Source organism: Castor canadensis, chromosome X (assembly GCF_047511655.1).
Source record: "Castor canadensis chromosome X, mCasCan1.hap1v2, whole genome shotgun sequence".
Taxonomy (NCBI): Eukaryota; Metazoa; Chordata; class Mammalia; order Rodentia; family Castoridae; genus Castor; species Castor canadensis.
The window spans coordinates 111,387,882-111,405,176 of record NC_133405.1 but is presented as its reverse complement, the minus strand read 5'-3'; the positions used below and the strand labels follow the sequence as shown (position 1 = coordinate 111,405,176).

At 35.3% G+C, this 17,295-nt stretch overlaps 1 protein-coding gene across 1 annotated transcript; it reads left to right on the top strand.

The window, feature by feature from the left end:
* Nucleotides 1-477: 477 nt before the first annotated feature.
* Nucleotides 478-5,254, top strand: LOC109674472 (E3 ubiquitin-protein ligase RLIM-like). The gene is made up of 2 exons (XM_020151428.1): nucleotides 478-706; nucleotides 3,330-5,254. The coding sequence occupies exons 1-2, from the start codon at nucleotides 478-480 to the stop codon at nucleotides 5,252-5,254; spliced, it is 2,154 nt and encodes a 717-aa protein (XP_020007017.1).
* Nucleotides 5,255-17,295: the final 12,041 nt, after the last annotated feature.

Genomic DNA, 17,295 nt, shown 5'->3' with positions numbered 1-17,295 from the left:
TGGAGAATTGCTGCATTTAACTAGGATGATTTTGGCGTGTAATTTTGAAGAAAATAGTCTATGTAATGTAAGTAGTTGTAATCGAGCTCTGTAATTTAGTTTACAAATAACTAGAATGTGCCAGACTTGAAAAAGCCTAAAAGCTGGAGAAAAGACTAATGTGGTTGAAAGAAGGTGAAGGATGGTGCTAGGTACTTCATAAAGGCTTAAAATGAAACCTGTATCGAATCTAGTCTCTTAGCAACAGCAGAGAAAATGGCCACCTAGGCAACCACTCCCAGAAGGCACTGGGTTAAGGGCAGGTCTAAGCTGAGAGCCAATGAGGTGAGAAGTCTCATGGAGGAGGAGCTTATTCAGATAGCAACTGACTGCAACAGAGGTTCGTTCTCACACTAAAACCAAAAGTAAAGAAAGCTAAACTACAGGTCGTTTATCTTTTCGCTGTGGTATGAGTCACTTTTCTTCTTTTTCACCAAGATGGAAAGCTCTAATTCTGGCGATAACGAAAGTGGACCTGCGGACCTGCGTAGAAATCAAATGAACAGATTGGCACGGGAAGAAGGTTTCTATCGATTCGTGAGTAACCTGACTGAAGAAGATTACAAGCTTATGAGAGATAACAACTTACTAGGCACGATAGGTGAAAGCACAGAAGAAGAGTTGTTGAGACGACTACAACACGTTAAAGACTCATCTGCAAAATCAGGTGAAAATAGATTACTTTCCCACTGTGGGGGAGAATAGAATGTGAGGAATACAGAATTTCATAATGGTAAATGTGAGCCAAATATTATGTAGAAATGAAGAAATTAATTCGTTGCTGCATAACTGCTCATAAAAAGAGAGCTGGCCAGTTGCAGTGATGTATACCCATAATCTCTTCACTAGTGAGCCTGAGGCAGGAGGGTAACAAGTTCTGGGATAGCCTGGGCAAGTTAGTGATTCTGAAGTTAGTGTGGACCAGGTAACAAGACTTTGTCTCAAAAAAAGAAAACATAAAAAAGAAACTGTTATTTATTTACTCTCTGATTAGAATGTCAAGCTTAATTCTTTTTTAATCTCTCTCTCTCCTGATTCACATTCAGTTTTTGTTGGGGAAAGTGAGAAATAGCCTATCGATTTTTTTTTCTTGGTTTTCAGCCTCCATTGAAAGTTCCTTGGCCAGTTGCCATGGGCATGGCTATAATCCCAGCTACTAGGGAAGTGAAGGTCAGGAGAATGGAAGTTTGAGGCCTGCCAAGGCAAAAATGCCAGACCCTACCTGAAAACTAACTAAAGAAAGAAATGGTTAGCCCCTGTCTAGCAAGCACAAAGTCCTGTGTTCAAAACTCCACCCTAAAAATGAAGGGAAAAGAAAATTCCTCCTCTGTCCTATATTTTTATATATACATGTGACTTTTTTCGTTTGATTAGCATGTACTTAATTGTATATAATTGAGTTTGGTGTGCTCGTTCGACACATGTATATAGCCCATAGCCTACACTGATCAAATCTGACTTCCCCTTTTCCACCATCCTCCCCACACAACCATTCCCAGCCTCTAGTAGTCACTATAGTATCTTCACGTCTACTCTTTTTAGTTTCCAGGTGTGAGAGAGAACATGCAGTACTTGTCTTTCTGTCTCTGGCTTATTTTATTTAATGCCCAGATTCATCCATTTTGTTGCAGATAATAGGATTTTATTCTTCTTCATGACTGAATAATACTCCATTGTGTATAATGTGAAATACTGAAAATAGACTTCCTCAGATACCCTTTAAAAATCTCCCTAAATTTGTCTAGAATAAATTCTGGCTTTTCAAAAGGAATAAATACTACCCTACCTTTCATTGTAAATATACACTGTGTACTTTACAAAAAATATATAAAGACATTCTCTTTATCCAGTCATCCGTTGGTAGGCACCTATCTATTGTGAATACTGCTGCAATTAACTGGACCTGTAGGTATCTCTGGTATCTCTTTGGTATACTGATTTAATTCCCTTTTGATTTATATCTAGAAGTGGGATAGCTAGATCATATGGTATATCTAGTTTCAGTTTTTTTTAGTAATCTTCATATTGTTCTGCATAATAGCTATACTAATTTATATTACACCAGCTCTTTTTTCTCCACATTTTCACCAGCATTTCTTATTTTTATATGATAGCATTCTAACTGGAATGAAATGGTATCATTGTAGATTTGATTTGCATTTCCCTGATAGCTAATAATAGTCAGCATTTTTTCATATATTTTCTGGGCATTTATATTTCTTCTTTTGAATAAATCATACATGCAACTTCGCCAACAAAAAATCAATGTTGCATACTATAATCAAGTGGATTTTACCTGGGGGCAGTTTTGTCCCCATCCACTGGAAAATTGGTAATGTCTACAGATCATTTTTGGTTGTCACAACTGGGGGTTATAGTTGGTCATGTCACTTTCATCTGATGGTGGAGAGTTCAGAAATGCTGCCAAACTTCCTACAATGTGCAGGATAGCTTCCCAAAACAGTTATCTGGCCCCAAATGTCAATATTGTAAACATTGAGAAATCCTGGTCTTACCTGAGGACTAGTGTTTTTCTCCCAGTGTGAAATAGTGAATCTTACTATTTAACAATGATGCACTATAATAGTTCAGTTCTTGAATGTGGCCTTAGATGTATCCAATGAAAAGTGTACTACAATAGTTTGGTTCTTGAGCACAGATTTATATATTCTACATTAGATTCAGTCTATTCATTTGGTCTGGTCTACAATTTCATTCAAAATCCTGTTAACATTAAGAACTGCTCAAATTATTTTAAACTTATAGAACTTGTTTCATTTTGCTAGTGTCTACAATAGTCTTACATTATAAAACAGCCTTGTGTATTATTGAAAGCACTTCAGTCTATAACCTAGAAGTAGTGTCACAGACTAATAAAATTAGACAGAAATGCAATTTGAGCTAAAATATGAACAGTGTATCTTAATTGGTGGTTACCGTGTTTGATCATATTAGTTTTTTTATAGTGAACTGAAAAACTGAGTTTTTAACATGCTCTCCACAGTGGGATACAAAGCCCTGTACATGATGAAATATTCAAAGTAGACCTCATCAGATTCCCTTAAAATCTGCTTAAAATATCTGAATACTTAGACTATCATTTTCATTGGTTTTTGAAACAAAATATAAGCATTATCTTTTGTTTTTTAATTTTGTCTTTGAGTTAGCATACATTAATAATACAAATGGATTTCATCGTGATACTTCCATACATGCATACAGTGAACTGTTTTATGATAACTCTAATTTTGGTCCTTCCTTTCTGACCTCCTCCTCTTTTATGGTAACAGGTGAAGGAGACCCTTTGGATGATTTATCTACTGGTGATTCTATAACAGACCAGTTTATCTTTTTTGAACAATATGAAAATATGGCAGAAAGTGGACAAAGAGAAAGTCATTCTTATACAGCAACAAATCAGAGTAATTCAAACAGTAGTTATGTCCATGTAGGGATGAATTTTAACCTTAATAATGATACCACAAATCCACAAAGTGGATGTTTATCATTTGTAAGACTTCTCGAGGGAGAAAATATGGAAAATATCCAGTGGCAAGTGGAAAATCCACAATCTGATTCAACATTTGCAAGGCCTTACAGATCAGAAGGACATACAACTGAAGCATTAATGGAAGTTCCAACTACCAGAGGTCAGAGAAGAGCAAGGAGCAGGAGCCCAGAAACCCAGACAGTCAGAGCAGGAATTGGAAATAGTTCACCTCCAAATTCCCTGAATGAAATGTTATGGACAGCTGATTATGTAGAAAACATTCAGAGTGAAGTTGAAATTCCACAATCTGAGTCAACAGAAGGAAGTACAACCGAAGCATTAATGGACGTTCCACTTACCAGAGGTCAGAGAAGAGGGAGAAGCAGAAGCCCTGAAACTAGGAGAGTCAGAGAAAGATCTGAAAGTAACTCACCTCCAAATCCAGTGAGGGAATTGATATGGAGATTTAGAGATATGCCACCTGAGATATTTGAGGAGCTCATGGTCAGTGAGGTTGAGATATTTCCTAGATTTCAGCAACATGAGACAGTGAGAGAGCAACTAACCAGACCTGTTTTGCAAAGTAGGAATCTTTATGCAGGTTCTCCAACAAGGAATACCTTTTCAGTAGAACCTTCTTCATATATAACCAGCAATTATGAATCTGGGGGATTGAGTCCAAGACATCCTGGTGTAGTTCCTGACCTTCAGATAACACTTATTACTGAAACAGAACATTCACCAAGAGATCGCACAGCTAATAGAGGAAGTCAGTTAACATCTGAGTCACCAAACAACACTGTCACTTTACAAAGTGACCAACAAGAAGGTAGAACCATGTTTCCACATTCTGAGGAAGCAAGTGAGACTACCTCTGCTAGATTACATGTTAGTACAATTTCAGATATGAATGTAAATGATACAACATCTGTTGCTACTCAGGGGATATTAAGGCATATGACAGGATTTGGTGAATCAAGTAACCATATAGAGAGTGATAATGAAAGTAATGACAGTGACAGTAGTAGTAATAGTGGTAGTCATACTAGTGACAGTAGTAGTGATAGCAACAGTGACAGTGACGATAGCAATAATGATTTAGAGCCTAATGACTCTTTCTCAAGTCAAAACATGGGAGGTGAAGAGTCACAGAATAGAAGAGATAGCTCTGATGACATTAGCATTGTTTCTTCAACTTCAAATCCTAGCTATATATCTCTTTCAGATTCCCCAATAATTTTCAGTTCAAGTGTCAACAACACAAACAGTTCCAGTTCTGGGCCTTTACCCACTTCCAACTCTGCAAATGACAATTTAGAAACTGGCTTTGTGATGACTGAAGATAGCATTCAAACAATTTCATCATCAGACTCACCACCAGAGGGCAGGCAAGAAAGCCGATCTACAACCCCTGCAACATCTGATGAAAGTGATTCTTTGCCATTTATAGATCAATTTTTTCACTTAAATGAAGGTGATCATAACCAACCTACAGGACTCACGAAACAACAGATTGACAATTTGGCAGTAAGTGATTTTGATGCAAATGACGCACCAAAAACCTGTACCATTTGCGTTGCAGAATACACAGAAGGCAATAAGATTCGCATACTACCTTGCTCCCATGAATATCATGTGCACTGCATCGATCGCTGGCTGTTTGAGAACTCTACCTGTCCTATTTGTCGTAGGCAAGTGGCAAATTCTGGTGACAGAAAATTCTAGTTGATATATGAATCCTCAGCTATATAAATTGTTATAGTGATGGACAAACAATAATGATTTGCTTTATGTATACTTTTGGAGTGACACCTGTATGTAAAGTAACTTTCTGAACTGAAATATTGGTTCCAGAAGAAATGACTTGCTTTTCCTAATTTCTCTTTTAAGGTAAAAGGAAATATTAAAAACAAAAATAAATGTCATTCCTCTGCCACTTTATTTGATTAGAAACTTAACAGGCACACTGGGTTGGGATGTCGCTGAATTTATGAGAGAAGTATCTTACTATAAGTTTCAGACAGATTCTAATAGTCTTATCTAATCATGTAAGTCTCAGACACTTCATGAGCCTGTCCTGTCTTCTGTACATGAAAAGAAACCAAATCAAAATAATTAAGAAACAATGAAAAAAATTATTAGAGACATTCAACTAAAGAAGTGGTGTTACAGTCATACAAGCTGCAAAAAGCCTTAGAACTCTATCACCCTCTCACTCTCCTCAGCAGTTTATTCCACCCTCTCACATAGCCTTAAAGTTTCTCTTACTCTCCACTACCTGAGAAGTGTTTCAATTAGGGTCCTGGCCAAAAATAGAAATCACACTTGAAAGTGGTGATAGAATAGCATTTAATTACAGAACAACTTACTAAAGGGTGTAAAGAATAAAGGAAAAGTCAAGAAACTATGAGGTACCTTGAACTTAGCAATATGAGAAGCCAGTATAATCACCACAAGACTTAAAGGGTCAAAGAGAGGTAGTATTTCCTATAACACAGAATGTCCAGTAGTTGTACTGGAAAGTCACCCAATAAGATCTGTGACCTTAGATAGAAAAAGGGCAGCCAATGCCAAACTAAAGGTTGGAAGTGGGAGACAGGAAATAAATGCCCTGACGTTCCTCATCCTTTCTAGAATTCTATTGACAGCCTGTTTTAGTAAGCTTTCGATTACTATGAGAAAATACCTGAGATAACTTAAAATGAAGAAGGATTTGTATGACTTACAGTTTTAGAGGTTCTGCTCCATGATAAGTGGGTCCTGCTGGTTTAGATCTTTAGTAGCACAGTGAATCAAGGCAGGAACATCTGACAGTTCTTCTCCTTATCTCAGGGTGGCCAAGAATTAAAAAGACAGAAAGGAGCAGGAGGAATCAATATCCTCTTCAAGGGCACATGCCCAATGGTCTAACTTTCTACAATCAGGACATACTTGCTAAAGGTTCCACCATCAACTAGTGTCACAGGTTGGAGACCAAATCTTCAACACATGATCCTTTGGGATATTAAGATCCAATCTATAACATCCACCCCTGCCTCTCAAAGGTTCATGCACATCTCATAATGCAAATATAGTCTATGTCTGAGAGTCCCCAAAGTCTTAACTTTTGCAATATTGCTCAAAAGCCCAAATCCAAAGTCTCCTGTGAGATTCAAAACAAATACAACTGTGAGCCCCTATATAAATGAAATAAGCTACATACTTACAAAATACAGTCCCATTCCAAAAGGGAGGAATAAGAGAATAATGAAGAATCTGATCAAAGCACGACTGAAACACAGTAAGGAAACAATTAAATCCCAGAGCTCCATGTCTAGCATCAAGGGCACATGTTGGCATGGTATGAGTTCCGTAGTGCTTGGGCAGCCTTGCCCCTATGGCCTTGTTGGCTGCAGCTCATGTGGCCACTCTTGGACTTGCTCTGCTTGGTGCAGAGGCAGTACACATTCCTGTCATCTTTAACTTCCTGGATTTTCCACTAGAGTTTTGGTTTTATTCTCACATCTTCATGCATCACCCTGGCAGGGCTCCTTACAGAGACTTAACTCTGCCACACGCTGGCCTGCTAGGCTTTTCTTTGTAATATCAGTAGAAGCCTCCATAACTTCATAACTCTTCCATTCTGTATGCCTGCAAAACCCATATAACCTAGATTATGCCAAGGTCTGCTGCTGGTGTGAGCTATACTGAGACCCACTTGAACCATGGCTACAGAGTCTTTTGAGTGCATTGACGGTGGAACATGGGGAAAGAAATGCTGGGGAAACAATTCCCTATGCAGCCCTAAACCAGGGCTCTCAAAAGAAAGCCTTTGAAATGAGTTTACACTTTCAACTTCTGTGGGTTTTACCTATTCCTGAAATGCTGTCAAGGTATCTTTCCTGTTATCCAGGGGCAAAGTACCTGGCTTATTAGTAATGTCACTAATCCTTTTAACAACTGCACCCTCTTTGGCCACACATTCAAACAAATTCCTTTTATGGCCAAACTTAAAAAGGTTTTCAAATCTTTTCACTCTGCTTTTTGCAACCAATTCTCACTGCAAATCTAGTTAAAATCAAATAGCAACATTCATGCTGCAGCCTGAATGCTGCACTACATTGAAAATTCTGCCTGATAAACTTGTCTGCCATCTTTAAACTCAGCATCCCACAAAGTTTCAAGTCATGGACATATGCATTCAAATTCTTTGCCAAGGTGTAACAAAGATGGCCTGTAGTCAAATCCCTAAAAAAGTCCTTCCATCTGAAACTTCATAAGCACAGCCTTTATTATTCACATTCCTGATGGCATTCTGGTCTTCATAGTTCTTACCAAAATTACCCATTAAGCCCTATTAACAGCATCCAAATATTTCTCTGTCATTTTTCAAAACTTTTCCAAACTCCTCCTACAAACCATTTCCAAAGGCTTCTAAATTGTATAGTCAGGTATAGTAACAGTAATGACTCCATTTTTTGGTACCAATTTTTGTGTTAGTCAGCTTTCTATTAGTGTGACAAAAATCCCTGAAATAACCAACTTATAAAGAGGATGGCTTATTTCAGCTCATGATTTCAGATTTACATGCATGTTTTACTGGGCCCTGCTCTTGGACCTGTGGCAGCACAGTTCATCATAGTGGGAACATTTGGTAGAAGAATCCTGTTTACCTTATTGTAACCAAGAAGCAAAGAAAGAGGCATAAAGAGGATGAGGACCCAATATCTGCTTTAAGAGCATGCTCCCAGTGACTTAATTCCTCATACCAGGCACCACTTCCTAATAGTTTCATAGCCTCTCAATAGCACCATGGGTTGGGATTTACCTTTCAAGATCAAAATAACAGCAGTTCATTCCCATTAGCCAAATCCAACCAGAAGGCAAGAAAAACTCATTGAAAAGTCCCATGAATTTCATTCTCCTGAGACCACAGAGTAGTATAGTAAAGATGGAGAGTGGTTTGAAGAGGACATCTAGCACAAGTAGCATCCCCAACTTTCATCATACAGTGGGCACATGCTTTATTGCCTTGTCTCCTAGCCCTCCATTCTACTTTATGACCCAGCTGTTTACCAACATGCTCTCTATTAATTTTCATCTACCCAGATCTTTTATGATGAATGAGAAAGCAAGTAAACTTTATCTTTGAAATGATGAGAAGGTGAGAAACCATTAGAACTTAGCTTTCTTTTAAATATGTCATATTTAGGTTTGCTATAAATATACACAATAAAATAGGAAAGGTAGTTTAAGTATTTTTATTTTTCAATTCATGTTTCAATTTTCTCTTATAAATAACTTTTATTCATGCAGTTATTTTTTAGTAGATACTTGTTAGGACGGGTTCTATGGTTTACATATTACTCTTAACCTTTTGTGCATGATCCAAAGTAAACAATTGTTTTTTGTACCTCTTGAACTGTAATCTGAAAAATTTAAAAGTAAAACTTGAATTCAAAAACAAGCTTAAATAATTCTAATTATCACTCCAAAAATTATCATCCTAAGACTATTTGAAATAAAATATTAAATCATGTTTAGGTCTTTACCTAAACATTAGCTCTTTACTATGTTTAAATGTAACAATCCATATTTATTCTCACTCTACATAAGTCTGAAAACTTGTTAAAATCAGTCTGAAAACTTGATTATTTTTTGGTATTTGCCAGTCCTGGATTAGGTAATACTACTTATAACCCATGACAATAGTTATAATTTTGTGCAGTGTGTAATCTACACAAATGTTGTTAGTGTTAAGTATGAACCTGGTCTAAGAACGTAAAGTTAAAATTATCATGATATTTATTTTTATGTGAATTTCTGACATCCATAGAAACTTCACAGAACCATAAAATATAAATGGAGGGTAGAATAAGTCTTTTTACACATCACTGAATTTTTCACATAGTATTTTCATGGCCAAAATAGAATATTTAGATTAAACCTCTGAAATTTGCATGATATTCCAAAAGATTTTTGAATATTCTGAATTATTTCTTCAGTATTTGGGGTAACAGATCTACTTTGTTCAATTTGAAAAGAATGATTATAACAAGTACTTGCAATATGAATAGGTTTACTACCTTCCCAAAGATAATTGCTTAATTAAGTCTCCAGTACATTCATTTATGCCTTGTTTGGTAGCTGGATTCTAAAATGACTCCCCGAGCTCTGGATATGTGGAATATTAGACCCATCTTTAGATTATGACACATAGCACAGGTGACTTTCAAAAAGAGACACTATCTAGAGTGGACCTGACTTAATCAGTTGAGCACAGAAGACACAGTATTTCTAGCTCAGATAAGACAGTTTAGATTCCTCTCTGTCTTATTCTCTATACACACAACTATATTGTATTAGATAACCAAAGTAGAACACTGAAAGGCATAAAGAGGAAGGTGAATTGATTAAGAACCCTCCAAATAGTTGGACATTATAATGCAGGGTATCATATGGTACTCCAATACCCCAGAAAAGAAAAAGGTGACTCAGGCCCCGCATTTCCAAACTCTCAATATACTAACAGAAAGTGGCATAGGTAGCTTCCCAACTGGATCAAATGCTAATCCCACTGAAATCACCAGGTGAGCCTACCACAAGCTGTGTAAAGGAACAATTGTAAGCCTTGATCACAATAATTGGCCAAGAATATGCTTTCCTTCCTCAATGGAACTAAGACAATCCTCAATAATCTCACATATACAATGTGGCCAAGGGTACCAACAAATGGGATCCCACCCATAAAAGACTCTAATCTGGGAAGTGAGCTCCTTCTCAGCTGTACCTGACTCCTTTTGCCTGCTCAGACATATTTGGCAACTTGGCAGCACAAGCAACTGGGATCCCAACACAGAAATAGTTGCATTAATAACTATTAATGCAAATAGTTAAACAGATTCCAAAATCTCCTAACAAAAAATACCCAATATATAATCATCATACCAAGTACCAGATATAACGCAATTTGAATGAGAAATGCCAATCAAGTGATGACAATTCCAAGATGAATCAAATGTTTGAATCATCTGACACGTGTTTGTGTGTACTAAAAATAATTCAATAAAAAAATTTTATGAAACAAGAAAAAACAGAAAATTATGCCAAAAGAATAGAAGTAATAAAAAGATTAAATGGAAATTTTAGCATGTAAAAACATAATAAAGAAATAAGGAAATCACTTGATGTTTTCAATAGTAGAATGGAGCTGACAAGAGTATATAATTAGTGAACTTGTAGACGGATCAATTAAATATATCTAATACGATAAAACAGACAAAAAACTGAAAAAAACAAAAACAGTGGCTCAGAGACCTAAGGAACAATAAGAAAATATTTAAAATTAGTATAGAGTACCAGAAAAGGAGGAGAGAAGAGTTGAAAGCGTATTTTAAGAAAATATGGCTGAAAGTTTCCCAAATGTGAAATTCTCAAGAAGGTTAGCAAATCTTAAATAGAAGAAATCCCAAGAAATACACAAAAACACATACTATAATTAGACTTATAAAATCAAAATACAAAGAAAATTTTTATAGGGAAAATTATTTATTCTCATAAGTTTTCTAAATTGTATGCTATATGTTAAATGATTTTTTTAATCACAAGTAGGTATTCATGACAGTATTTTAAAGTTGGGATGGTAAAAGGACCTAAGTTCACTCAAGGCATTAAAGCACTGATTCCAGTAGATTGTGGTTAGTCTCTCTCTCTCTCTCTCTCTCCCTCTCTCTCCCTCTCTCACACACACACACACACACACAAACACACACACATATATACACACACACGTAGATGTATATTCTTTCTGGTATTTATCCAGAAATAAATAGCAAGTAATATATTAAAAACAACATACATAAAGAGGGAGTGATAAACATGCTTGAGAAACATACAGAAAGGCAGAAGAGAAAGAAAGCTGAAAAACTAAAACTGAAAAGAACAAATAAAAAAGAAATAAATGGAAGACAGCCCTAAAATATCAACTTTTACATTAATTTTAAATTAAAAGAGATGTGTATAATTAATAAAAACATAATCTTATTATACTTCATTTATAAGAATCTCACTTCCAATTCAATAACATAGGTATGTTGATTGTAAAATGATAGAAAAAGCTAGTGGAAACTTCAATAATAGCAAATCAAGAACAAAATGAACAGTGGCTATACTAATATCAAATAAACATCAGAACAAAAAATATTGCCAGAAGAAAATGGAGATAAGACAGAAGAATAAGAAAGGCCACATCACTAGGACAACATAGAAAATCTTAAGTGTATTCATATACCCTATATCAGAATCCCAATATATTTGCATCAAAACAGATAGAGCTAGTGAAGCAATAGACAAATCCAAAGTTATATTTGGAAGAATAAATATTCCCTTTTCAAACAGAATAGCTAGACAAAAAACCATCAAGGACCGTATTATCTAAATGACATATATAGAAGAGTTGAATTGACAACAGCATAATATATATTTGTTGCAAATGTCCATGGAACATTCACCAAAACAGAAAATATCTTTGACCATAAAACAATCTTTAACAAATGCAAACTAATTGCGATAGAACAGAATATATTATCTATAAAGAAATCAAACTAGAAGTCAGCAGAAAGACAACAGGAAAATTTCTAAACATGAAAATTAAATGGCACACACACCTAAGTATTCTCTAGAACAAAGAAAAAATTTCAAAATAAGTTAAAATTAAAAATTGCACAGAACTAAGCTGGTGGAGTGTCTCAAGTGGTAGAGTGCCTGCCTAGCAAGCATGAAGCCATGAGCTTAAACCCCAGAACTGGCAAAAAAAATTGCACAGTACCGAATGAGAAATGAAGCTTCAAAATATCATAGTCTATGTAAAGCAGCTAAAGCAAAACTGAGAGGAATTTGGGGGTTTTTTGGCAGTACTAGGGTTTGAACTCAGGGCCTGGCACTTGCTAGGGAGGCACTGTACTACTAGAACCACACACCCCAGCCCTTTTTTTTGCTTTAGTTATTTTTGGAATAGTGTCTCTCATTAATGCCTGAGTGGCATGGACTGTGATCCTCTTATTTACACTTCCTGCAAAGCTGGGATGATAGCCTTGTGCCACCATACCCAGCTTTTATTTGTTGAGATGGTGTTTTGTGAACTTTTCTCCTGGGTTAACTCCAATCCTCCTGACCTCCACCTTCCAAGTAGCTAGGATTATAAGCATGAACCACTGAGCCCAACCTAGAAATCTTAAAGGATAAAATACTCATATTGGAAAAAAGAATGTGTTACAGTCATTAATATAAGGTTTTTCCTCAAGAAGTTAGAAAGAATGAGCAAAATAATTCAAACACAAAAGAAAAATCAGTGATATCTAAAACAGAACAACAGAGAAATGAAACAAAAAGCTGGTTCTGTGAAAAATTTATTAAAGTTTATAAACCTCTAGAAAAACTGAGAAAATAAAAAATAAAACACTTATCACTGTATTAGAATTGGAAAAGAGACTATCACTAAAGTTTCTTTGGTCATTTAAAGAATTACAAGGGAAAATTACAAAAATTTTATACTCAGGATCCTTCCAAGGTAGCAGACTGCTGACAGTCATCACTTTCCCATGTCTCCATAAATCTGAAATAAAACCTGAGGTACATGGCTGCAAGGGAAAGTAAGAAAGTTAGTACACCAAAAAAGAGGACACCAGTCTCTAAATAAACATCTAAAAGCACAAAATCTGCCTCAGGCACATGGGTGCAAATATGGACCTACTCCACCCTGTTCCCCTCCCAGCCTGGTTTTACTTTTTCCCTTTTTTACTGTACGGACTTGAATTGTTTTCTGCAAGAGCCACCCTGTGAACAAAACAACTACACAGAGGGCTAAGAGCAGGTCAGCAAATCTTTCCTGAGCCATCAAACAGATGCCAGCTGACATCTGTGCCCCAGTGCCTGGAGCAGAAAGGCCAGCATGAAAAACAACCAAAATGGCAAAGCAGTTTAAGTCCTGAAGGTCGCCACACAAGCCAACTCAGCATGCAGGTTGTAAACATAGCCAACTCCCAGACCAAAGGGGAAGGAGAAGCTGCACAACTTTAGGACAGTCAGTGTTCTCTGAAGGTGGGGTACACACACACAGCAAGGTTCTAAGAGTGGAATCTGGCAACTAACAGCTAGCAAAAAGTTAGGGACCTCCATTGTACTGCTACAAGGAACTAAATTCTACTAGCTACAGGGCCTTGTGCATGCTAGGCAAGAGCTCTACAACTGAGCTGTATACCCCACTCTGGTCTAATCAAGGAAAATGGGAATAACAGAGGTATAAAAAAGAAAAACAACAGAGGAAACAAACAGATACAGAAAAACAGGAGCAATTCATTCTAGAGTTTTTTTTTAATTCTCTGGTTGTCTGAAAGAACCAACACAAATCCATACTTTCAGGACTTTTCCACCAACCAGAGTGCATGAAATAAACAATCCCAGATGTAAATTGGTCTAAAATTCAATTTTACAAATTGCAGGAAGAAACAATCTACAAGAAATTCAGAAAACCTATCAAAAAGATGATTTTGTACTGCTTACAAAAACATTCATAATAAAAATACCTGAAGGCAAAAATTAACTTGAGATAAAATAATCTTAAAGAGGATATAAAGTAAATACACATTTTTATGTTTTGTACTATTAAAGTAAAAGAAGGAAATTTTAAGGAACCAAAGAAAATCAAATAAAGAATAGGAATCACTGAAAAAAATACTAGGGCTGGGGTTATAGCTCAGTGGTAGAGCACTTGCCTAGTATGCACAATGCCCTGTATTCAATCCCCAGCACTTCGAAAAAATAACAAATAGGAATTTTAAATATAAAGGAGGAAATATGAAGGATCAAATGAGAATGACCAACATACATCTAATGATGTTTCTAATAGATGAGACTACAAGAATTATTTGAAGAAATAAATCCTCAGAATGAAACACATGGAATAGCAATAAAATACATGAATACACATAACACAACTACATGTGTGTCAGACACCTCATCTCAGCCTTCTTTCTTCCAGGGTTGATTTAGCTCTGGCAGACTTCTTATAAAGACCACCTGAAAGTATCTAACAATTTATGATCCCCTCAAATCTATTCCCTACCAAAACCCCCTCCTTATTTCAGTTGGTGTTGTTGCTGTCAAAGTATGTCTCTGTGTCCACACACCAAGCCAGTGGGTGCATTCTTTCCTCTTTTTCCATACAGTTTCCTCATGGTTTATAGTCATGGTTTATAGGACTTCCACCTGTCAAATCCCAGCTCTTTGCCCTGAAATTTTGCTCACTTGGACTATACTTCCTAATAATATAATAGCACCTAAGCCCTTGGTCTGAGGCTATTCTTTCTAGAAAAAAAATGCTAAAAATTAGTTGATGAACCACAGCACAATGATGGCAAAGGGAAAAAGTCTAAAAAGCAATCTAGAAGGACAATAGAATATCAAAGAAGAAAAGAATTTAGACTGGTGCTACCAGTCTAAATCTTTTCATCGATCTTCTCAGAAAATAATTACTAGTGGAGAAATCATTCTTTGATCTAAAATACAATACTCAATCATATTAACAAATGAAAGAACATACATTTTCAGACAGACAGAGATTTCTGCCTATATACTTTCACTGATAGAAATTCTAAGGCATAGATTTTCACAGGGAAGGAGTGGGATTAAAGAACAATAGTAGACAATGAAATGAATATATAAATAGATGAATCCAAGAAGGGTTAACTGTTAAATATCACATAATTAATTGTCTAAACTGGAAACATTTTAAAACTAAGTGCAATTAAATTATACTCAATAATAATATGGAACATGAGATAAAATACTATCAGAATGAATGTTTTAAATTTCTCAATTATTTTTTCTGGATGGGAAAGATATTATTTCTGCCACACATGAGTTAAATATATGACTGTAAATTCGAATAGGAATGTTAAACCTTAACCACTAAAAATCTATTATTTATAATAGGGAGCCTCCAAAAATAAAACACTGAGTGAAAAATACACTCAGTGTATTTTTGCAGTCAAAACACACGCAACTACACAAAGAAAATGGCACAGAATCTGAAGGCTGTCAAGCGTATGGCTAATACTTTTATTTCTAAAACAAAAAGGTATCAGATAGATATGAAAAAAATCACATATTAAATAAGGGTTTTGGATAGCCTAGTGACTTTTTGTTATTATTTGTAGTTTTGAAACAGGAATCTTTAAATGTTAAAAAAAATGTAATGGGTCTAGGTACTTTATCCACTCTTTGACTCTTGGACCATACTGTCTCTTCTCATCATCTTTGAACCAGTTATTTTTTTTCTTCACTTAACTTCTTAGCAATCTCTAGTACATAATTTTGTACATGGTACATAGTATGTACACTTTAAATATGGACATGAATAAGGTACATGAATGTGCTAAAGAAATTGTTGTAAGTATAAACCTTGCAAAATAGTGCATTTTCCTCCAAAGACTACAAACTGTAATATTCTATGGATTATCTTAAAATTATAAGATAAAAATTTATCTGTACCATAGTTAGAAACCTATAGCAATGATTGTTAGAAGAAACAGTTAGCACCACTATATTAGGTAAAACATTTTTGTTAGATGCTCTGGCATATTGTTAGATTCTAGAAAACTGCAGACTAAGGCATTTTCTTAAGTATAATTTTAATATGAATACTAACGACCTATTTTTGAAAATAAGTATTTCTGTGGTGAAATTACCATCATATAACACTGAAGAAACCATAGTATATGTGAATAAAGTAAGTATTTATTGGAGCACAATTATATATAATTTATGTGTGAGGCTTTTAAGAATCTAACACACAAAGACAATCTATTCATCTAAGACCATACTTTATAAAAGAAGTAAGAATAAATACACAATTGTTATGGCAGTACAAATGCTACCAAAATTGTACCTGAGATAGTATTATAATGTAGGTCACTAGATAGGATAAAAAAATGTCTTTAAGTGTGAGAGAATAAGAAAATAATAATGGAAGTTTTAGGTTTTTTTACAGAAAAGTGAGAAACACATGCTTTAGCAATGAAAGTGAAATGACAAAACAGTAGTTTCACTGGAAATATTTTCTTCCTGGCTACTACCTGGTTACTAGGTCCTGTAAGGCCACTTCTAAACAGATATTTGAATTCCCATTTCAATCAATTCTCTCTCTCTCTCTCTGCATATATGATTTCATTATGATTTAGAAAGTAATGTATTTTCCAAAATTGTATCATTTCACAGAATATAAATATAATATTAAACCTAACAATTATAAATATAATATTTAACCTAATATTGCATGAGATTGAGCAAATACTACCATTAGCCAATGGCTTCATAATGAGATTTCACAGTATGTAGAGAACAAAACAAAACTGAAATAAATCTATGTTATAATTAGCTCAAAATTCCTTAATATTCATAAGCAATAGTGCTTATGAATATTAAGCAATAGTGCTTAAGACTTGAAAAAATACATTCACAGATTTTCATCTACTTTAGCATTAATGTCACTATCCATGTTAAAATTTTTCTGAGCCCAGGACTGAGAGCAGGCTCAAGTTGTAGAGCATTTGCCTAGCAAGCACAGGCCCTGAGTTCAATCCTCGGCACTGTCAAAAAACTAAAATTAAAAAAAAATTGTGAACCTTTCCTAAAAGTCTACTATGATTTCAGGTACTTATTTTGTGAACACAAAGTGAGAATTGATTTACATATTTATTGTTGTGTTGGGGGTACATTGTGGCATTAAC

Coding starts and splice junctions, on each gene's coding strand:
- LOC109674472 (XM_020151428.1), top strand. CDS start 478: ATGGAAAGCTCTAATTCTGGCGATAACGAAAGTGGACCTGCGGACCTG. Junction 707..3,329: donor AGACTCATCTGCAAAATCAG/GTGAAAATAGAT, acceptor TTATGGTAACAG/GTGAAGGAGACCCTTTGGAT.